At 40.9% G+C, this 24994-nt stretch overlaps 1 protein-coding gene across 1 annotated transcript in view; it reads left to right on the forward strand.

The window, feature by feature from the left end:
• sf3b3 (splicing factor 3b, subunit 3) overlaps positions 1-20501 on the forward strand; it is a 41175-nt gene extending 20674 nt beyond the window's left edge. The window contains exons 21-27 of the mRNA XM_084733781.1: positions 2698-2854; positions 5445-5570; positions 10593-10805; positions 10929-11027; positions 17766-17909; positions 18064-18168; positions 19117-20501. Coding sequence (XP_084589907.1) covers positions 2698-2854; positions 5445-5570; positions 10593-10805; positions 10929-11027; positions 17766-17909; positions 18064-18168; positions 19117-19257 — 985 coding nt within the window. The 3' untranslated portion in view covers positions 19258-20501. The remainder of the gene's footprint in view (positions 1-2697; positions 2855-5444; positions 5571-10592; positions 10806-10928; positions 11028-17765; positions 17910-18063; positions 18169-19116) is intronic.
• The last annotated feature ends 4493 nt before the right edge of the window (positions 20502-24994 follow it).

Raw genomic sequence — 24994 nt, forward strand, 5'->3', positions numbered from 1 at the left:
GCTTTCAGGTGATGTATACCACTTCTGTTAGGCATGCACTAGACTTGCACCGATTAATCGGCAATGCTCGGAATTGGGACGGTTTTCATGTGATAGGCCCTGACCGGTGACCGATTCTGTGCGGGTTATTGTCACACACGTGTTCTGCATGATGGTCATGTCATGCGCACAGCAGACAAACTGACCGTGATATCACCACAGTGCTGATAACAGCTACACACTCAGACACATGTTTGCTTGAAGCTGGTGTCGGCGACAGATTCAAGAACAGGATAAAGAGAAGACAGACAGTCTACAACGAGACAGAGCAGTTGACAATGTCACAGAACAGCTGTAAACTCTCTAGCTCTTCATGCTAATGTTAGCCAGCAGCAGACTGCTGTTCACAGAGGGACAGTTAAAATCTCACCTCCTGTTCTGGATGAAGAATAAACAACCTGTGTTGATGTGTCTCCTCAAACATTTTCTCATCCAGACTGTTTAACTTCTGCATCTGTTCTTCTCACTGCAAAGTTTTACTGCAGCAAACTGTTGCATCGCATCCGTCTTTGGTTTGTTTACATCTGCTTCCACAGGAGATCACGTGAAATTGCATCCCATGAAATCCCGTGAGATTCCATGATCTCGCAAGATCACATTCACCTGATTTTATAATCTTAATATAAAACTATGATAAGGCCTAGCTGTAACCTGGAGGACTTTGGAGAAAATTTAAATAGTATTTAATGAATATTTAATAGTCACTGTTTTATTATGAACATACAATTTAATTTTTACAAGAAAAGTTGCAAAAATGTTTGTGAATGCTGTCAGTTACAGTTCTTAGACTGAAAATCGGAATCGGTAGGTCAGAAATTGGTGCATCTCTAGCATGTACTGTTGAATCTGCTGACTCCCTCTAAAGACTCCTGTCCTCCCTTAGAATGACTAAAATGAGTGTATGGTGGGGAGGGGTGGAGTGGAAGACGCAGGATTTCAGTCAGTGCTTTGATTACCAGGTTACTGTCTGTGTTTGGATTTTACATTTATTTCCAGGGAGTTCTTAATAAGACTTTGCTGTTGTGAATATTGGTGTTGATGCTCTAGAAACAACATTTTCTCATGTAAAAATATAAAGAAATTTAAGTCCTGTTCTAAATGAATTTTTCTTTCACAGTATAGAAAAACCAACAAGAGTATGTAATAAGTCATCAGACCAATAAGAAGTATTGATAAGAGGACTGAAGTACTATTGTTTAAAGTCCTCATGATCCTTAGTATAGGTCACTTTTACTTCTGAGATGCTTAAAGTAGAACATTAGAGCTCATTGAAATGGCACAGTAAAACTGACACTGAGTTCAGCCTTTTGTTTGATAAGCGCCGGTTCTTGTTAACAGATGGTTGTAGTGAAACTTTAAGTGGTAGGAAATGATTTCTAAACAGGAAGGAAGTGCACTGAAGAGAATGGAACAATGAGCAGAGATTTTTTAAAAAAAGAAAAAAAGTCTACGTTAAATAAAACAACCTTTCAAAGTGAAACATGGGCACTCAGTTTTGTATGACATTGTGTCATAGCTTTGAAAGTGGTGTGTGGGTGTGGTGGGGGTAAATGAGGAAATGCCTTCCAGAGTCTGACCCTGGACTGTTTCCTGTTTGTTACGACTGTCACATTGATTGACAGTCAGCCTTTAAAACTCTCAGCATCTCATAAATTCGAACCAGAGTGTTTCTTAAATAACTGAATGTAACCAGCAGCTGCTATAGCAAAATTTAATGAGCTGCCAAAACAGAAGAGATGATTGTTTAAAATGTCATGTTTTCTGTTATTTGATGATCGATTGCATAATTCAGGAGAGAGAGCTACTTCTGTCCCCATTTTTAAGATGTTGTAGATGGTTTACTGACAGTAAAAGAAATAACAAATGATCTATTTGTATCTTTTTGGTTTCACTCCACATATTAATAGTTAGGTAACAAACCCTTTCATATCTTGAACATATTATCTTTGTTAAGCCTTTTCCCCACATTTTTCACAATTCACCAGTTTTATTTGATTGAATTACTTAGACATAACTGTATAACTTGCATATCTGTTAAGGCTCAAATGATGCTGAAAGGTGCATCCAGGTTTTGGAGCAACATATGCTGCCATCCAGACGATGTCCCTGCTTATTTCAGCGAGACAATACAGACACATTGTGCATGTGTGCCAACAGTGTGGCTTTGTAGTAAGACTAGAGTTCAGGTACCAACCTTTTTTTAACATGTTGCAGGCATCAAATTCTGAATGAGTGTTAGTGAAAGTTAATCAGTCTCAACATTGTTGGAATTGGGGTTGTATACTTTATTTAACGTGGATGTATACATCCATGGTCAACAGTTTATATTTCTCTCAAACTGAGAAATGTCACAAAAGCAGTGGCCAGTTTCTTTATTCCATCAAGAGCCTTCCCTTTGCAGTCTCTGTGGTGTATGTGTGGTTAGTAAGCAGAACTTTCACAGATATCATGGACGTGTATTGTTTTTCTTACCCTGTAGCAGCTTCAAATGCAGAATGTTTAGTGGTACTGGTGTTCTGATGAAATGCTGTTGTACTTTTATTTCTGTGGAGGGTGCCTTTTATCATGTGCTGTTAATATTACACCTTGTGTAATTTTTTGCCGACATCTGTCCCAAAAGCCCATATTTCACACCCTGTTTCTTTCCCTATTTTTCAGTGTTGCAGTGTGTCGCTTCCCCAACACAGGAGATGATTGGTATGTTCTGGTGGGTGTTGCCAGAGACATGATTCTCAACCCCAGATCAGTGGGCGGCGGTTTTATCTACACCTATCGGCTCGTCAGTGGAGGGGAGAAGCTGGAGTTTGTGCACAAGGTGGGTTTGGCACTGAACTGACCTTAAATTACATGTTATTTAGTTTAGAGATACTTAGATACACCCATTTACACTCAGCAGACAACAGAATGGAGAGAAGTGCAAAAAAAAACAACAAAAAAAAACAAATAAAGCTGCTGTTCTTTCTCTGTCTGTAGGTGGCGACATCAGTGTGTTTAAACATTGCTCAGGTCTAAACCTCTGCTGCCGTTGCTTATCTTGTTAAATACATGGCTCAGCTTAGACTGAGACGCAGGTCCACTACATGTAGGTCTACAGCGGGGTGATTTTGGGTTGAGCCTGGTTTCAAAGTTACAGACAACCTATGGAGGATTTTCCCTGAAAACAATGCATAGACTCATACAAAAATAATCCCTCCAATCTTTACCCACGGCTCACCAGAAGTGTGTGGCAGTGCCTGAAGCCGCAGAGACCCCGCCCTGTTTTACCAAACCAAAACACTGGCATTTTACATCCTTGTATTGAGACTCAACAACCGTCTGTCTTTCTGTGGCAAATCCTACTTATTCTATCCCTGAAATTCCAGTTCCGTGATTAAATTTAAGTGATTTAACACCAACTAAGCAAAAGATGTGTCAGATGTCACCGCTGCTCTGTTACTGAATCGCGCGTTAGCAGGTTAGCGGTTTGCAACGGACGCAGATTCTACTGCCCATGGCGTCAGACACTGCTCCCCGGGCAATTCCCCAGAAACTCAAGCGGGGCGGAGGCCATCGGGGTGAATCAGCCCACATACGTTTGTTACCTAATGTGGATTAACAAGGGAAGTGAGTCATGAGTTGCATTACACACTTATGTCAGCCACGTTTCATGTTAGAGGGATTTCCCAACCACTTAACCAAATCAGATATTTTTGATGAGCCTATCTGGTCTAAACAAACATTTTTTTTTACAGATGCGCATACACATACATATGGGTAGCCAGATAGACAGATTATGCATGTCCAAGTTGATATTCACATAATAACATTTATGATGCAGACAGATATCTGAGCACTAACACTGTCAGGGGCACACAGAGGTTCATATACCTTTTTGTGCATGCTTCAACATCGACAGTAGACACTGGTGTAAAAATGCATTTAACAACCAGTTTTGGAGTGTATCACTGAGAAATGGATGGATGCCCCTGACTGTAGCGCCTCTTCTACCCACGTGGCCAATTTGACATGCCCTGTTTTGAACTGCCCTTAAAAGAAAGTAGAGGATTTCCTTGTGTGTGTCGCTGATCCTCTTGCCTTTCATTTCTCTGCCCATGTTAATGGCAGCTGCACAGATGCTTCATCTAACAACTCGGTGTCTCACCTATTTTTTTCTCTGTTATGTTCTAAGCAAAAATAGACAGTAAAAATGATCTGTTGATAGTCATATTGACATTATACCAGCAGCATGACACCTTCCACTTCACTTTAAATGTCTTTTTGTAGAATAAGTTAAAAACTTGAAAAAATTGGATGAAGGGCAGCATCTTTCCAGTGTATGCTCGCTCCCTGTCTCTCTGGATTATATTGATGCTGGATTGACAATAAGACTGTCGACCTGTGAAGCCTTTTATTTTGTGTTTCTAGAGTTGTGTGTCTTTGTAGATACGGGATTTGGGGAGCCATTAGTCTGATTAATAGTTTACAGTCTTTGTGTTTGTGGCTGATGGCTAATCATCAGCTTATTGCACCACCGCTGTTTTGTCTTCATACACTGTATTCATCAGTTGTTATGACACCATTTGCTCTGACCTTATGTTTTGGGGTGTGATGCCCCAATAAATTTGTTTTTGTCAAAGGCCAAAGTGACCTTGGCCAAAACATTACTTAATACCAGGCCTCCTTTTAGGAAAATTCAGAACATCACAAGACACTCTTGGTGAATCTCCAGACAAATTTTAACTTGTGACCACTATAATCTTGTTTGAAAAATAACATTTACCAAAATGCTTTATAGGTAAGCGGTATGACTTGATAATACATTTATAATTGTAATTCATACCATAAAGATAAAACTGCTACCATGAATTTAGTTTTCAGATACCATAACTTAAGAATTACTTAAGAATCCAGAAAATCCAGAGGTGAAAGTTCAGGTTTCATTCCTGGTTTTTGATTTTCATTTCTTAAACACAGAAAAAAAGATGCCTGGAAATAATCTGATTGCAAGATTTAAGTTGATCAACATGGTTTCCTATCACAAGATGTGCTAAAATGATTACATTACCTTTTGTGGGTGCAGTGTGAAGGACACATTGTTTATGCAGGATGCTGCATTTCATCTGTTACTTACATTACAAAAACTCCACAATCCACAAACAACGCAATAGAGCGAACAGGAGATCAAGCATTAGTATGTAAAACGGCCTTCACGTGTTCTCGAATGCCAGTTATAACCTCAGGGGGATTAGGAGTTGATGTCTTAAGCTGTGTTGAGTGAGACAGAGGACCCTTCTTCTACCACTTAAGTAATATGAGTGGTTCCTCTTGAGACAAACCGGCCACGTCTCAACCTAAACTGTCATAAAAGCTGCCTAAAATGATCAGATCAGCTACGGTTTATTAATCCTTTGTGTTTTGTCTGGCAGACCCCAGTAGAGGACGTCCCTTTGGCCATTGCTCCATTTCAGGGACGAGTCCTGGTGGGAGTTGGGAAACTGCTGAGAATCTACGACCTGGGCAAAAAGAAGCTGCTTCGCAAATGTGAAAACAAGGTACGGCCCGCATACACACACACACACACACACACACACACACACACACACACACACACACACAGAGACACACATCTGTGCACCCGGTGTAGCTCTGTTCTGTGAGCTCTTGATGTGAATATGGAAGTCACATTGTGTATCATGTTGCTTTGTTCTCACCTTGATTGGGGGACATTTTGGACATGCAGTCTCTTTAACAGCTTCCATTTTGACACACATTCTGATATTGTAAAACATGTTTTGACAAACCTTATATCTGCTAATGTGTATTGACTTTTATGTATATACTTTTAAAGATTTAGCTGTGTCCACACTACACTGACTTGTTTCTCTGTTTTGGTCTTCTGTACATACTGGGCTGTACAGACTAGTGTGAAACTTAAATTACTCATTCTGTTTAATGCCAGTATTACTGCACAGTTGTCAGTAAAGTTCAGACTACACTTATATTATTAGAATTATACAATTTGTGGTATTAGATTCCAATGGTGGCTGCATTGGATTGTTTCCATTCATTCCAAAATTCATAACTTGCATTTCAGGTAACAAAATTCTGACCTGCAGCCTTTAAAAAGCATTTTTGCTGTAGTCAAAAACTGTTGGCTTTTTTGTTTGTCACACACAAAGGGAAGCAGGTACCTGTAGCATCATAAATTACATTTATATTTGTGAAACTGACCAGCTATGTTCATTAAAGAAAATTGATTTAATAAGAAGGCAAAATTGTTGGGTTGTTTTTCCAGTAAGAGGGAGTCAGCTCGTATGCTTCTTTACCACCTTTTAACATTAGTTTCTCAATATCATGCCCTTTTCCTCCTGACCACGTCCTTCTTTGTCAGTCTGTGTTTCTGTGATTTAGACAACCTGAAGTTGGCTTTAATCGGGTTTAAACACACTAGAAGCTTTGAATGTAAATAAAATAAGGAAGATATTTAGCAGATGTTTGGCTGTCAATCTGTAGACGCATACCTCTGTGTAGCATCAGTATTATGAACTTTCACATGACCTGCAACTAATTGATTGGTCAAGGAAAACATTCATATTTTCCTTCATAATAACCTTCGTCACAGTCTGCCTGTTAATTGAGCACTGCAGCTGCCAAAGGGAACAGTTTTGACACACAGAGTGCTACGTGAGTAAAGTCCACAGCTGATTATGTTTGCTGGTTTCCTGTTATAAAGCTGTGCAGTGTCAGTCAAGACCAGCCTTATAACAAGAACAGAACACCAAGTTTATTTGGGCATTATTTTGTAAATTGAAAATGTTTACATGTTCTGCAGTAGTCTAACTGTCCATAAACTCCAACTTTTACCAACTTGGTGAGAAATCTCCCCTGACCCCCAGAGTCTACTGCTGCCACAAGCCTCTTTTACAGGCAGATCATGCAGTACTGCTACAAAGAAGACTTCTCTCTATGTTGCCCCCCCCCCCCCCCCCCCTTTTTTGTTTTTAAATACCGAACTAAAGAGCTGATAACCTCATTCGTTTATAATGAAAAAAATATTTGTGTCCCTGGATAAACTTTTCTTCTCCATAAATTCAGCTGTCGGCCTGTGTGATGATGTGTGGGAGGGATTTCTCTCCTGTGTGCGTCTTAGTGTGTACAGCACTGATGTCTCGCTTTTTATGTTTTATAAGTACATAATTTAAAAAACACAATCACAGACAGAAGACAGTTGAATATGTAACTCAACGGTACCCTGCTGGCCCACCATTTTACACAGACATCAGTTTGGCTCTGTTACTGACTCTGCTGGTGGATCAGAGGTGTATTAGAAATGACCCTCTCCCGTCCATCCCTGTAACTTTAATACAGAACAGTGAGATTGAATATCGTTGCTGTGTAGGGTGATACTTTTGCTGGGTCATTGTTATTTAATGGTCACCCTTGGTTGGGGGAGGGTTTGCAGGTGAATATGGTCAAACAATGAGGTTTCTCAATCATGAATCCTCCTAATGACTTAATATTAAATTAAACTAAACTCAGCTAAAGTTAAATGTAGTATTTGGGATATTTTTATGTTTTTACAATTGATCCACTGTCTGTGGGTGACCTCAAATCAATTACTGATAAATATCAACAGGGATGAACATGGAACGCTGCTGCTTTTCCTTCCTGAAAAGACAAAGATGTTGTTTTTGTCTGAGTCCGATGAGTTGATTTGTTTAATTCAGTAATAAGTCTTCTGCTCTGCCGACTTTTCCTTTGTAGATTAGATATATTTCTGAAATGTCAACTTAGAGCAAATGTGCACTGTCAAATAAGGACAGAAGTTCTGCTCTGTCTATTAAAGGGCCTGCTTTTCACAAAAAAACAAACGGCCTTCAGCCAGAGCTTTTCCAAAAATCAGCGTGATAACTGATGTCAACATGTTGACACCAACATATGTTGTTGGTTATTAATCCCTGGAGGGAAATTCAGGTGTCATGGCAGCAACATCATTTAAGAAATAATGAGGTGATGAGTGGAACTACAGGCAATCCATGTGCAGAAGGGCGTCTTAGCATTTCTTGATTTAAAATTGCAGTGAGCAAGGGCAGTCTGAAAAAGACAGTTTGGACAGGGATGGAAGGAACCAATCCCTTTAATCGAGGGGATATGCACTATACATATCAATAGCAGTGATGCTCAGCCTACAGGAGAAGCTGATGTAGCTAGTTGCTGTGATTAGCTAGCAGAACAGAGGAGAAGCAGGTGCAGCTACTCTTGGGGCTTTTTCCCCTGGCACTTTTGGCTGCGCTGAGTCAAACCATGCCATGCTGATTTGTATTTCCATTCCTCCTCCCTTTTCTTCCCCTCAACCAGTTACTGCTGATAACTACAACTACTGCCATTGCTGTTACCACTACCACTGCCTTTACAATGTGATGACTTCAGATAGAGATCAAAGTCAAGTGTATTTTTAAAATACTTAAACCCTAATCCCACCTTTTTTCCTTTTTACTGATCCGAAAACTGATCCGATTCATGACTCAAAAACATGATATGATCCAAACATCATTTATGTGATCTGTTGTGCCTCTGCTGGTGATGGATGCAAATCTACCAGCCACTTGTGTATTTCACCAGCATTTGCTTGGTGGCTGGAGCCAGTTCTGTCCCCCATACACAAGTGTATACGCAGTTGGAACACAGTTAATGTGGACTTACTGGGTGCTGTACACCAGCTGAAGATTAGACTGCACTGTTGGACTAACAGTTTTTTCTTACCTGTTTGGTTCCTCCTATATAGGTAAAATACAAAAGTCTGTAACCGAAACAGTTTAATGAAGGCACAGTGGACAATGTTACACATTAAGCCAGCCAGCCTCAGTGTAGGACATTTGTATAAAACTTGTGCAAAACTGCTGAATGTACTGTTCACCACTGTACTTTAGCACTCTCTTAACGGAGCCACAGAGCTATGAAATTCCCATAGCTGAGAACCAACACACCTTGCTTCAGTCTTAAGAAGCTGTAGCTTTTGTTTTATTTTATGACAAACTACGACCTAAACTGTCCATTTACTGTGCTGTTGCTTTACATGTTCTGCCAGGATGACAACGTCACTGCTCACCTTTTTCTGTGCTCAGCACACATTCACTGTCGCTCTGTCACCACAGACAGTAATTAGTCTGCAGCTCACCCTCTCTCATGCTTGTTAAAGTTAACTACATACTTATTATGTGGTATGCTACTCTGACCAGTCTGTAATCTGCAGTGTTGGCTGACTTACCTTTAGCATTGGGACTGAATCCAAAATAATCCCAAATAGGAGTATTTTTCCTCTTTTTTTAAAGAGGTCCTGTAAATTTAACCCCCGTTGTCTCAACTGTGCTGTGGTACAGAGACTGACCTCTGGTGGCATGAGCTGTGCATTACAATACAGCTTCTTCCTTTCAGTTTAACCCTCTAGACCAGGGGTGCCCACACTTTTTCGGCTTGCGAGTTACTTTTAAAATGACCAAGTCAAAATGATCTACCTACATTAAAAATGAGGAGATGGCTCCATTATATTGAGGACGGCGATCGCGTTGTTTGTTTCATGTTCATGGAGATGTTTTGGACAGTCTGGACATTGGCAGCCTAATGAGGAGCTTCATCAGCGCCAACCCGGAGAGGAAAGCCACATTTGGAGTTGTGTGACGCCGGTCAGACACTTTTCTTTTCTAATGCTGCCGCCGCGCAGCACACGGCGCCTTTACACACAGAGTTCAGCACCACAGTGACATGGACAGCAGCCGTGACTAATTGTTTATGGTTGACAAGGTGATCGGCACCATGGACAGTTATACAGACAGATTTTTGCAGTCTTAATTACTGTGCGGGTATTTTTTAATCATTATTATGAATGCAGGGAGTTGCGAGTGCAGCGCAGAGCTTTTTTTTTCTCAGCCCCCCCCTGCTGAGAATATGTTCCCGCGGCTATGTCTCACACTGGCTGCCCTGTACGTCAGTCAAGTGGCAAATGCCATACTGGGGATGGATGATAGGCTAACATCTAATTTTCTTGTTGAATGGCATGCGATCTACCCACACTACCTTTGCGATCGACCAGTCGATCGCGATTGACGTACTGGGCACCCCTGCTCTAGACCCCAGCATGGTGGTGTAGGTCATGTTTTTGTCAACTTGTATGAGAAAAATCACTGAATTTTTATGTGGGAAAGTCAGGACCGGGTCAGTCATCCCTACCAACTCTACGTCACTCCACCGCTGAGACACCAGCATCTGGTTCAGGCAGGGAGGAGGAAGGGAGGTCCCACTATTTAAAATCGGGGAAAAAAGCACAGATCTCAATGTTATGATGAATAAATGTCTCCGGTTTCAGATGACAAAAACTTTTGTGTATTTTAATACATAGAATAATTTAAAAATTACAGGTGCCATGGGCTCTATGTTAATCAAAAGAGGAGTGTTTGTATTTATATTTTTTTATACTCTGGTCTACGGTAATACCTTTATATAACCCCAGCCTACATACACGTGTGCTGTCTTTTTTGAGTGGACTTAATGAGTCAACTTTATTACTGTCACTTCAGCATGTTCCCAACTTGGTTACGGGCATCCATACCATCGGCCAGCGTGTGATCGTGTCTGACGTGCAGGAGAGCCTCTTCTGGGTTCGTTACCGACGCAACGAGAACCAGCTCATCATCTTCGCTGACGACACGTATCCCCGCTGGGTGACCACGGCCTGTCTGCTCGACTACGACACCATGGCCTCCGCTGACAAGTTTGGGAACATCAGCATTGTAAGTATGGGCACAACAAACTCAGACACAACAGCAGCTGTAACACACAAAAAACATCTGGAGCAAAACTGGTCTGACAAGCTTAAGAAATTCATGTCTTCATTATCTGTTTAATATTTTCAGGTGCGTCTGCCCCCTAATACCAGCGATGATGTGGATGAAGACCCCACGGGGAACAAAGCCTTATGGGACAGAGGCCTCCTTAATGGAGCTTCACAGAAGGTAAAACTGCCTTTCTCCTAACCATAAGCCTTCTTAAAATGTCAATGTTACCTTCTATGTTTGATGTTGTTTGTCATCTTTATAAAAATATGAATTAAAGGCCAAGGTTTTTGTTCTCTGTGTGACTGGTCAGGCCAGCATGGGCTGTAGAGGTCTTCAACTGTGCATAATCCTGACAGAACATGTTTTGTCCAGATTGAGGCCTATTTTCAGGCTTAGTTTAGTTTAGATATTGAAAAAGTAAGCACAAACCATTCTCTTTGACACAGAACCACCAGTAAGGCATGAGAGTAGGGGACCAGTGTCTTTCTGACACTCCCAAACCTTTAAGAGTCTGACCAGTCTGTTCCTCAGCATTTCTGCGCAAGAGCAACAGGAATGTAGAGGGAGCAAAAGTGACTTTAACCAGTCGTTGAGATGTGTTTCAGGAAGAAACAATGTGTTTTCTGTTGAGACCGGGCAGGTTTGAATGACTCAGGCCGGCTCCTGCTACGGCCAAAATGTCAGCCGTGTGCAGGACTTTGGCCCAATTCGCTAATCTGCCGCCTCCACAGTTCTGACCGCCAACACGCACATGCATACACACAAACTGCATGTCACCGTCAACCACAAGTTTAACCTACTGACAAATGTAAGTGTGTACACACACACACCCACACCCACAGATTGGAGAAACACACACACACACTATCACTCATCCCATATTTAAATTCTGGTCAGAAACTGTTTAGGTAGCAGATTGACTGGGAAAGTCCCTCCAATTTAGACATTATGAGTTGGTCCCAGTTGTCTTTGTGACACAGTGTTTGTCAGCTATTTCTGCCTCCGTGCACATTGATTGAGAATTTTTCAAGTTTTGGAAATGTACTGTGTCTGTTTTTAGATGTGGGTGTGGGCGCCTGAATTTATCCTTGTCCAAAATATTTTGTGTGCGTGTGTATGTGTTTGCATCTGGCTGGATGAACTTAATTATCCATACATGGCTTTCCTAAATGCCCTCTTACATTAAATTAAATGCATTCCACTTTGATTTGATTAATGTATCTCAAAAGATCAAGGTCAGGGAGACGCAGCTGGCTGCTGAGCAAAATGAAAGGATCCACTGTTTTAACCCCAAATGTCATACTTTGAGAGGATGATTTCTGTCGTGTTGTTTCCAACTGTCTCTCTCCTTCTTAATCAGTTCAGCAAAGTTTCATTCACTTGACAAGAGGTCATACACTTGTGAAACATATTATATATGAAAGTAGCAATCTAAAAAGTCAATTAAGAAGTTGTACAGTTGAGGTCAAAAGTTTACACAAGATACACATACATGGAGAAATTATTTCTGCCTTTAGCCCTGGACTTCATAAAAAAAAAATCTGAATTGAAACGCTGTCTATGAAAGATTCAGCAACTGTAAAAGGGCCTACATGAAGTGACTTCTTTCTTTGTGTAAAAAATGTTGTTTGTGCGTTGGAGTATCAGCATGTGGGCTCCTCTGTGAGCAGATAAATTATGCTTTGTTAACAGCAGAGCAGCTGCACAGATGAGTGCAGCACACACCACCATACACACACATGTGTATTTCTTACTGTGCATCACTGATTTCCCACCAGTGTGCGTTTGTTTTTCATGCAGCTCTGTTAATAACTCATCTTGATGCCTTCATGGCACTGAATAGAACTGTGTATGAGGCCTGATTAATGAGAAGCATGTCTCTTTCATTACTCTTACTTGCTCGTTCTTTGAAAAACCTATATTTTATGTCGCAACTAATGATTTATTTCATTGTCAATTAATCTGTTTAATATTTGCTTGATTAAATGATTAGTTGTTTGGTATATAAAATGTCAGACAATGCACAACATGACGTCCTCAAATGTCTTGTTTTGTCCACAGCCCCGGTTTACAGAGAGGAGGAAAGACACCAGAAAATATTGGTATTTCAGACACTGAAATCTGAGAAATTTGACTTTTTTTCTCACTAAAAAGAAACATTATCAGAAAGGTTAACAATAGATATAATAATGAATTCATGACTGATTAATTGTTGCGGCTCTAGCTTAAAACAAATGCCTGTCTCAGTTAGGGTCTGTATTTGATTTTTTTTCCCCCTGATATGGGTGTTAAAACGGTAAATGCAAATTTGAAATTGAACAATATATTAACTATTAACAGCTTAAACTTAAATATATAAATATAAATAATTGCTATTGATGACGTGTCTATCGTCAATACATATCATCAGTGTTTTATTGCTCAGGCCTAGTTGGACGTCCCGACTGGTGTTGGAGCTGTTTTGAGTGAAATGCAGATGGACATTATACCATTTAGCTTTACATTTCAGAGTGAGAGTTGCAGTAAAGGTAATTAGGCACATTTGGTGAAGTGTCGTGAACGTCTGCACTGGAGGGCAACTATTTCACTAGACACCTCAGGCATGTGGCACTGAAATGAGGCACCATAGTCTGTGCTGTGAATCATTCCAGTAGCTATTGAACATTTGGGAACCAATGTTATGTTGGCACCATATTTCTATACCCAACCCCTAGTATCAGTGTTACCTTGTGTACTGATTCCAGCACATTAAAAGGATTGTGTTTACGCTTACCTAAGAGCCAAACACAATGCAAGCCAGACTACCTCCAGATGTGGTCAGGCAGGTGAAATCATGATATGATCTGGTGTATTGACAGCTTGAATTGTTAGATTGAATTTAATACCAGGTGCAAAATGGGTTGTTAATGTTATATGATCCTAAACCTACTTTCTATACCAGGTACTATCTCCTTCTTAGTTTGAAATTCCTGCAGACTCATGGTCTTTTTAGCTAAATGACTATTTTGTGAGCTCTTCCGGTCACACTTCTGCTGGGTGTAAGTGTTTGACCAGTACTTGGTGAATTCTTCTGCTCCCTGGTGACTTTAGCCCATACTGACGTCCTTTCCTCAGCTCCTCAACACTTCAGAAACAAAAACATCTTGAGTCTTGTGTTGAACTGAGTAGCCTCTGTTAGCCGGATGTGATATTTCCACTGTGTTGGAATCCCCCACAGTGGCAAAGATGTGCTTCATTTATCCTCAACGAGAGACGTGATCTCATCTCTGAGCAAGGGAAAATACCACTAGGGCAGTTTCAGTCAGGCACATGTCTTCTTCTGTGTTTTTTTGTGGAGGGGGTTCTCAAATCCTTGATTTGTCTGAAATGGATAAATCTGCGGTCTGCACACAGAAGTACAGTTCTGTTGAGTGGTTGTCAAACACTGGCAGTAGAATAGAACTAGGGTTTTCACTGCACATAAAAAAAAAAAAAGCTTTTGACCAATCTGAAAGTAAAGCGTTTCTCACATGGATCGTCTGGCTCAATTCTCAAACAAGAAAACAGATCATTGACATGATATAAAAGACTTATCATGTGATCACAAGGTCCACATACATTAGTCTGCAGTGAAGGAGAATTTCAGTGGCAAGCCCCTTCTTGAGTTTAAGCTATACTAGTGGCCTGGCTTTATGTAGGTCTGTCTAACGTTGAGTCAGTCCACCATTTTGGTCCAGACTGAAATATCTCAACTGTCAGATGAATTGGCACCAAATATTTTACAGACACTAATGGTTTAGACCTCTCACAATGCTCGATGCTGGAGAAAGGTCTGGCTCCACACATACACATTGTGCTGTAGGGGTCAAAATAAAAAAGCCCTGCCTTGTTTGCATCCCTTTAAACAAGTCGCAAACGTCTTGGGTGACGCTGAGCCCAGGATACAGCAACGATGCTGCAGCAAAACGGTGTAGAGGGGGAACTGGTTGGAAAATTTGCTTGCTCTTGAGCTCTGAAAATGACTGCATCATTGCAAAAGAAAAGTTAATAGCTGTTAGTTTGTTTATGTTCATACCATTAGCATTCCAGGTGTTAATTTGCAGTTTTCAACCTGCAAGTTGCAACTAGGAGGTTGTATTTGTTTCTTGGGGACTTTGAAAACATAAATAGTGGAAGCAAGCGACCAATGGCAGGCCTTAAACCAGCAGTGTGCATCCAGTAAGTCAGACTACCAGAGGATGAATCCTGCTGACATTAGTGATCCTCTGACTCTTCCTCTTGTCCCACCATGAGGTTCGCATGTGTGGTATTGAGTGACATGTCTTAACAACATTAGATAAATGTCCATGACATGACATGTGGTGCACACATTCGTGTCCCCCTGAGAGTTAACAGTAAAAACTGATGCCTTCACATCCCTTCATATTTCAATTTGTCCAGTTCTTTGGTTTAGAACCGAATACCTGATAAACATTAACATGTTAGCATTTTCATTGTGAGCAAGTTAGAGTTTTATTTAAGTAAAAGCACCACTTTGCTTTGACATTAGGTCTGGAGGAGTTGCATCCTGGTTCATCAAGAAAGTTTGTGAATTTTGCATTGCAAGATGAAGCCCACACCTTGGTAACAGTGTGTTGTCTCTCTCTCTATATATATATGTGTATATGTGTGTGTGTGTGTGTGTGTGTGTATATATGTATGGTTTTTTAATAAATCCAGACAGGCTCTATGACCAGAGCAATCAAAAGCACAATTTGTGTTATTTCTGTCCTCTGTGGTTTATATTGAATCTTGACATGAGACACAGTTGTGTGTCTCCTCCAGAAGAAGCTGTGTTCTGTACATGTTCTGCACATGTCTGGGGCACCAAGTTTATTTTAACTTGGCCTCTGCTTTTTTTGGTCTCATGGCGTCAGTGTCATATATATCCTGTATGTAGTTTGCTCAGACTAATGCTGAGGTTTTATTGCTTCCCAATGCTGCCTTTGTATCCAAGGCACATCCTGATTATTGCCTCTAATTATTGGCAAAAGCAGTTTTTTGATGATTATTGGATTAGCTCTTACCATCCGGACCAATTTCCTCTAAGTGGACGATGACTGTGTGCGTCTTCTTTCTGACCTCGGCTCAGAGACTACTGTTAATGTACTTAATATGTACGTGTAGATGTCAGGACGGACGATGGGACCTGAAATGGCTCCAGTGGAGTGTTTCCCCTCTATACATTCCACTGTTAAATGATTAGTGCTGCTGCTATTTAAAACCCTTACAAACTCGATAAATTGTCTTTCTGCTTGAGGACAAGCAAGGGTTATAAATCAAATCCTATATGTTAATCTGTCCCTAACATTTGTATATTTCAGTTGCACTCCCAAGTGAACTGCCATGAGCATTTTACACTCTATGAAAGGGTGAACTTTGCTACACCGACCTACAGTCACATCATTTGTTGCGCAGTAAAGCATGTGAGAATAATTCCTTCTGTTTATGATGATTGACAGTTCAAATCATTAGTCACAGCCCCTGTTGTCAACTGGAAGTATTCCTGCCATCAATGTGGTGTGGTTGGAAATAAAACATGACACTGGTGCAGGTGAGTATTTTTTTCAGCCACACACAGCAAGACTCCTGACTGGGTGTTATGTCAGGAGCACGTGTCTCCATCCAATACAGGCCTGCGTGGCTCTGCATGTCACAGTTACAACTCCCAAACATGAGCATAGACAGTAAATTAGTGGACGAGTCATGATGATGTCACCAGATGGTTTGAGTACTGTTTCGAGTTTTGCATGATGGGGTTCCAGTGTTAGTATTTTGGTAATCCGGGTATGCACAGTACCCACGAGAGTGTGGAGCTGGTGGGTGATGTAGGAAATAATGGTGGCCTGCATGGGTGAGATCAGCCACACGTCACGTCCTATGACTGTGCCCCTCTTTGGGCTGCAACATACATTGTAAAAGTGACCAGTCAGGATGTGTCTGAGGCAAACTCTTCACCACAGGTTAATTAACGATGTTAACTGAGTAAACGGGGTGCGTTGATTTTGTCTGTAGATCAGAATGAATCAGATAAGAGTGTCAGTGATGCTGGAACTTAAGTTTTACTGTAGAAAAAATATGTCCTTACCATAGAACACTTGGTTTTAGAATGGAGTTTGGTTCAACAGCACCAAAACAGCAAAGTGACAGATGTTAATGAAATACATAAAGAAGATTTAATATTGTAGTTCTATGTAGGCCTGGGTGATATAGCTGAAAAGTCTATTACAATAGTGAAGTTTCAAATCAAATGATTGGCTGTTTGCGGGTCACTGTGGCCCTTGGGGATGTGATAGGCTGTTTGTAAGCCAAGGAGGGCAAACACGTGGGGCTCATCTGTTATATGATTGGCTGTTCATGTGTCACTCGTGGCATGCTCCATTTTTAAGGGATATGACAAGCTGTGTATGAGCGGGGACGTAGTCGTTTTGTGCTTTCATGGTGGTTTGAAATGAAACTCTCAAACATTTTATCAAACTACTTTCTTATTGCTATTGATATCGCTAGCGTTTTATCACCCAGGCCTAGTTCTGTGTCAGGTTCGTCCACTTTGATGGAGGCAGACTGAAAGGGCCCCTATTACTTTTATTTTTTTTCTCTGTAATGACACTGATTGTTGAACCATGAAGACAACACAACTGCTCAGCTGACAAGCCACAGGATCTGGGCCTCTAAAACCTAAACAGTCATGTTGTTCTTCTTGGATTTTATATTTACCATCACTCAGATTAAGTGGCTGTTTTCACACAGAAAGAGGCAGGGGCATGACACCGGAGCAGAGTACTCCGATACGAGTGAGGTTGTTCTCATCCATGAAGTGATGGTGAATGTCATTCAGAGTGGGAGGGGCTAAATCTTTCCAGACAACGATAACACATGATTTTTGTTTCTCTCTAGGCTGAGGTGGTAGTGAACTACCACGTAGGAGAGACGGTGTTGTCTCTCCAGAAAACCACTCTGATCCCCGGAGGTTCAGAGTCCCTGGTCTACACCACCCTGTCTGGAGGCATCGGCATTCTGGTCCCATTCACCTCACACGAGGTACAACACAAACACACACCGAGGCATCACTGTAGTCCTCAAAATGCATCACCATCCCATTTGATTATAAACTTGTCCCATTGTAGTTTTTATTGCCCTTTTTTCCCTGTTCTGTCTGTTTTATAATGTCTCTATTCTTTGTCCTTTTGTCCAGGACCATGACTTCTTCCAGCATTTAGAGATGCATATGCGCTCTGAGTTCCCTCCACTGTGCGGCAGAGACCACCTCAGCTTTAGATCCTACTACTTCCCAGTCAAGGTTGGTATCTGTGTGTAGGCTTGTTCCGATTGCTGATAGGTTTTTATACTGACTACTGAGGGGATGATCAATGATTGGTTTTTCTTCTGCCGATATTATTAACTTACCATCAGATCTCAAATGATATAATCTCTAAAATCTGAGACTTTGTGTGCATTTAGAGATGTTTCTTTTGGAGCAGCATGTCTGCCTGCTGAGCCCCGTTCATCAACAGTCAATTTTAAATCCTTAATTACAAACCTGTTTGTTTTCTGTGGATCTGAAACTTTGCATCTCTTTTCTCCATCTGCCTGCTCATCAAAAATTTGTTCTGCGCTCCATGAGAGTAGTTGACAGCATGGATATGATTTGGATTGTGATATTAAAGAATTGTAAACTGAACACCAGTGTTGTCGCACTAACCACAGACTGTCAGACTTGGACTTTATGTGATTATTTTAGCTGTCTGCACCAGCTCCTGCAGGCCCACATCTCAGCTGAGTCTGTCTCACAGGTGTAACCACGAGCTGAAGCGTTCATGTTCGCTTCAAGTCTATTTTTTATTTGACAATATGCACATAAATGTGAGGTTGATGCCCAATAAAAAGGCACTGAACAAATGTAACATTATTTGTCTAGGCAGAGTGTGCTGCTCTCTCTGAAAAGAGCCATCTACTCTTAACGTTTTTTGGTTATACAGGGTTTATCCTGGCTCAGAATGAGGCTGAGGTGGTACCATCCGGGTCATGTGCTTGTGTATGTGTACCATCGCTTCACATGGGTCAAGCAAACATTTTTTAAAAAACATTGTATGTTAGGAGTTCAAATAATTATGATTTGAGAAAATGACAGTTATGATGCTATTAAGCATATTTCATTTAAAAAGTAAAAATTGCATTTCAGCATCACGGACCGTTAGAAACTAACGTGTCCCGACTCATTGTTCTTGTTTTCTGTTTTTCTCTCCAGAACGTGATTGATGGAGATCTGTGTGAGCAGTTTAACAGCATGGACCCTCACAAGCAGAAGAGTGTGGCAGAAGAGCTTGACAGAACGCCGCCTGAGGTCTCTAAGAAACTGGAGGACATTCGCACTCGATACGCCTTCTAAAATCATACACCCTCACACAGCAGCGGTGGATAGAGAGGCACTGCTGTGTGCCTTTGAAGGACACAGATTGACGGACACATGGATTGCTATATGGCTGATTGGGCAGACAAACTACTTATCACATGGAAACACACCACAAGATGCGTGTAATTCCCGTACATCGCTCAGTTATGATGCAACTCACACGTACTCAAAAGTGTGTGAACATTCGCCCACACGTGGTGCTAACTGTATTACCGTCATCACCCCACGTACATGCTTAATGCCTTGATTGCTGAGAATTTTCACACCTTGCCTGTGCTGTTGAATCAGCAGAAACCACACACACATACTTAGCATCACAAAGACACCATGACATGACAGGAAGCCTCGGCCAGTAGCCATCGCCGCTACATCGCGCTCTCACAGTTACCTCTGTTCTCACGCACAGCCATGTGAACAGCACTGTCAGACAAAACACAACTCAGATGAGCGCCATTCACACATGCATGGCCGTGTGAACAAAACTCACACGCACGATAACATGAAGAGCAACCACGCTGTCGTCTGCAGCCTCATAACACACCGAACCTAAATCATCTGTCACTATCTGTGAGCAAGTGAATACATTTTATTTAAAAGCCTTTTAGCTCATGCCAAGCAGAGAAGCCGCATGGACACAATGTGTTGAGATTGATTGCGCCGATTGGTCACGCTCTCTGGACAGAAGATCCTCGAAAGCTCAGAATAGTTTGTCTGTCTGGTTAGTTTTTCAAATTGTGCGTCCTCTTTCTTTGATCTCAGCAGAGCGAAACAGACATGTTTTTGTATGACACGATATTTTTTAATGTGATTTGATTAGAACCGTCAGTTACGATGCATATACCATTGTCCAAAATGGTATTATTAAATCTTTGTTAGTCCCTTGTCTACCCGTCTGCTCTGGCCTCATTAAAGCACATTGCTTACTTGTAACTGGGAACCAAACAGAAGCCGACCTCTAACCCACCCTAAGCCTCAGGCCACGGCTCAACAAGTGTTGCCATACTGTGGCATTAGACAACGGCTGAACTCAGACTAAATAAGTGGGTGGAAGAATACTGAAGGTTTGCACTGGGTGTTGTTCTTCTCAGTCCTGTAAATTCCCAACCTCAGCCACAGGCGCAGACATAGCATTCCTCAGTAGTCACTGAATTTCGGGGTTTGTGGGATGGGGGCAGTGGTCTGTTTTTGTAAATAAAGTTGTTGTTTTTTGTGCTTTATAATCCCATGTGTTTGTGTGTCATTTCCTGCCACCATGTGTGTGGAGAACCATTACTGAGCCAAAAGACTCATGAGTGCACTTGTCTCTATCATTTACACATTAGATATGTTTTGTGGTTTTATGGCTGGAGTTCTGGCTCAGGATAACAGTATTTATGCTGATTTACTGTTAAAATTTATTTCAAAATTGATTAATTTGATTTAAACTTGCAGGCTTAACAGTAATGTAATTGTGCTTTAACTGGCATCATATCTAAATTCATTTTGATAGAAAATTTGTTTATTTTTATAGAGACAGTAGCATAAATCAATGCCACACACCACAGCATTTATAGCCTAAGCTAATTTGCGATGCCCATCCCTAACTGTGCCTTTAAGATGCAAAAGACTCAGCAAGGAAAACACAAGAGACCGAACAAAACACTAACAAGAATTCACAGTCAGAACAATGCGAGACACAACCTATAATACAGTTAAAGCACCATAAAATAAGCACCAGATTATTCGTGACTACATGGCTGTGGCCTAAATCAGCATCCAGTTTGAGCTCTGTAAGTAAGGAGTTCCACATGTTAATTCTAAAGAGAAAAAGCTGTTTGTCAAAATGAGGATTTACGTTGCAACACCTTAGGGTTGGATGTTCCATGTGTTGCTGAGCCTGAAGCTCTGAGTGGAACCATGAATGTCTGAACAGGATTTAAAGAGCCCGAGGAGCCTGATTATGTATGAGTTTAACGTTGGCCAAATTAATAAATTATGAAATGTTAACATTTAATTTCTCAAGAATATTGAGTGCAGGTTTAACAGTTTAAATGTGCTGAACTGGACATAGTGGAAATATTGTAGCTGCCACAGTGAGGTCAGCCCGTCAGGTCCATTTGTGATGTCTTCAGTTGAATTCACATAGAACAACCTGTAAAATAAAAGGGTTGGTTTAAGCTTTTTTCAATATTTACCCTCTCATTAAACACACTTAGTTTTAACTGATGTTTCCTCTGTTGTGATATACAGGGTGTCCATAAAGTCTCTTTACAATTTAACACATTTATTACAAAAGCAAATGAATAGACAAATCTGTGGAAATTACTACAAAATGAAAAGTAGATATTGAAGACTACTACTCGGATTTCTTGCCATGTTCTCTGTAGCACAGCCTCATCAATGGTGGCAATGGCATCAGTTATCTTTTGCTTCATGTGTGAAGCATGAATGTGATTAAAAACTTTGATAACAACTGAGTACATAGAACAAATCTGATTAACATATCTCATCAATTGCTTTTGTAATCATTTTGTAATTATTAAAGAGACTTTCTGGACACCCTGTAGACTACAGACAGTAGAACCCTCCTCTCTAGTGTGGAATGTAAGAATACTCACATGATTTTAATTAAAGGAATAAATCAACATTTTGAGAAATGTTACTTGTGTTTTAAGATTGATGCTACTCTCGCACCAATCTGATACAAAATTTCTAAACTTTGATACAACTCTGCAGAATCCTGTGTGCCATTTTTCCCAGGATGTTTTATCATCACATGATTCTCACTGTCTAGTTTTTTAATACTGTGATAAATATATCTTGGCCTTTTTATCATGGTATACCTTCAGTTACATCCATACTGATTACAGATATATCATTATTGGTGTATATATACTTTAGACAGATATGCAGTAGAAACTGCACTACACACTGCTGTAAAGTTTACTGTCCCACCACAGTAAATTTGTCACATCTATTTTATATCTTGCTTAGAGGACTACAAATATTGGCTGATATGTTGTGATCTGATTTTTTTTAGTAAAAGAAACAGTTGGTTGTAGTAGGTACACAACCTAAGTTGAATTCTTCATGTATATATATTTTCAAGCTCAGTGTTTTTGATTTTCATGTTTGCCAATTGACCCAGTAAACTAAATTCTAAATAAAAACCACAAGCTTCCACAAAAAGACATCACTTTCCTCTTAGGTGTAGTGCTGTTTATCCATCTAGATGTTTTTGATGTGATTTGCAGAATTTTGGAGAAATCTGAAGTTCTTCAGTGGCTTATTTTTCAGGTTTCACAAAGGAACCAAGTGACAAAAAGCTTCAACAAAAAGTTCAACGTTGTTAAAAATAACCCACCGCTATAAATGTCCAGAGTGGCAGCTTTTAAGGGACAGTTCACTCCAAAATACATCCAAAAATACAAAGATAATTTTCCTCTGGCTTGTAGTGGTGTTTATCCATTTAGACAGTTTTGGTTTAAGTTGCAGAGTTTTGGAGATATCAGTCTTTTCTCCTGCGTAATCGAAAAAGAAACACTCACCTTGGGGTGCTCAAACTCAGTCAGCAGCAGTGTCTCTGTCCCGAAATCATGACTCAGTTACTCAAGGTAATCCACACACCTTGTTGTGAGCAGTTTCAAGTAGGAACTACTTTCTTTCCTCAGAACTACTCCTGCCAGTCATACCACTGTGTAGGAGGAGGCTTCCAGCCTCTCGCTCATGAGCAGATGCTCTTGAGCTTGCTGCTCTTGCTTCCTTCTGTGCAGTGATACAACTGGCACAGGTAGTCCAGTACAAAATGCATTTTTCAATTATTTTTTTAGCATCATACGCCGAGTGCCATGTAGTTCCATTATATACACCTCCACAGCTGATACCTCAAAAACTCTCACCAACTGTCATATTCCTGATTTTGGGGTCAACTGTCCCTTTAAAGGAAAAGACAAATTTTTGCAACTATTGAAGAGATGTCTGGTTGTTATTTAACTACTGTCATTTTTTTTTAATGTTTGTCAAGTGCTTTAATAGAAGCAATAAGTCTGACGCAAATCAAAGTGGAACAAAACAACAAACAGTGCAATAAGTAATTTAGACCAGTGTTCCCCAACCCTGGTCCTCAGGGACCCCTGTCCTGCATGTTTTAGATGTTTCCCTGCTTCATCACACCTGAATGAAATGATCAGCTCATCATCGAGCCTCTGCAGAAGCCTGATAACAACCTGGGCCCCGTTTTCCAGAGCTGTCGTAGCGCCACGTGTGTCGTTAGTTGTATGTTTAAGATACAACTTACGACACACGTAGCGCTACGACAGCTCTGGGAAACAGGGCCCTGATCATTTAAATCAGGTGTGTTGAAGCAGGGAAACATCTAAAACATGCAGGACAGGGGTCCCTGAGGACCAGGGTTGGGAAACACTGATTTAGACAAATGTGTATGAATGCACAGATGACACGATCATCCATCCATCCATCCATCTTCTATAACCGCTTATTCCCAAAGGGTCGCCCGCGAGGGCTGCTGGAGTCTATCCCAGCTGACATTGGGAGAGAGGCGGGGTTCACCCTGGACAAGTCGCCAGTTCATCACAGGACTGACACATAGAAACAGACAACCACTCACACTCACATTCACAACTACGGGCAATTTAGAGTCACTAATTAACCTAGTATGCATGTCTTTGGACTGTGGGAGGAAGCCGGAGAACCTGGAGAGAACCCATGCAGACACGAGGAGAACATGCAAACTCCACACAGAAAGGCCCCGCCCCAGCAAGCCGGGGGATTCAAACTCAGGACCTTCTTGCTGTGAGGCAGCAGTGCTAACCACTGCACCACCACCGATCAATACAGGATATAAGATTAAAATTTAGAAAATGATAATAATTGCATTGGATGTAAAACCACACTGAAGAACTAAAGGTTTGGAGGAACTCCAGTTTAGTTAGCCCTACTCTGGCATTTATTACCATATATACTTTATTCCATGACATTTTTATGTTCTCTTTCAGTCTTTCAGTGACTGTAATATACAAAGACCTTCAGCTGGTCTCCTCCCACCTTTCTACACAGAGTGAAGTGCTGATTATCTTCACCTGGATCAGTTTCCTTGTAAGAGAAAGTAAACTAAGTCTTTTGCATGATAAACACGCTGCTGTGCCTCTCTGTACATGATTGATGGTGGTTTTATCCCTCACATGGCTCAATAAAGGTCTCTTATGAAAGTAAAAACTGACCTCTGTCAAAAAAAAAAAAAAAAAAAAAAAAGAATTCTCAGGCTGAAGTGATTATGATTCTTCTGGCACGTCCATTTGCCCACAGCTGGACACAATCTAGTCCCACATGGACTAACAGGCTGACAGCTCTTTACCTCCATCTGTAGCGTCTTGTGTGTGACAGCCTGGCTGAAGTGGCTCCTCTGTTGACGGCCGCGTGTTTCACTTGCATAACGACAAGAGGATAATGATCTGCCACACAGTAGAATAACAAACACTCAGCTTCAGCAAAGTCCTCACATCTGCTCCGCTGCTTCTGCACATGTGATGGTTTTTCTGCCGCTGTGGGAGAAAAGCAAAGAACTTGGCCAGACTAAACTTTCCAACTCAGAACAATGGCACTGTAGAGTTTTATAGAACTATAACCACATGGGCAGCTTTTTTAAAATATGTAAAGGACAACAATACACTACCCTGTGGTGAAATTCATCCAGAGGACATGTGCTCCTAATTTG

This window comes from Lutjanus erythropterus, chromosome 13 (assembly GCF_056507025.1).
Source record: "Lutjanus erythropterus isolate fLutEry1 chromosome 13, fLutEry1.hap2, whole genome shotgun sequence".
Taxonomy (NCBI): domain Eukaryota; kingdom Metazoa; phylum Chordata; class Actinopteri; order Lutjaniformes; family Lutjanidae; genus Lutjanus; species Lutjanus erythropterus.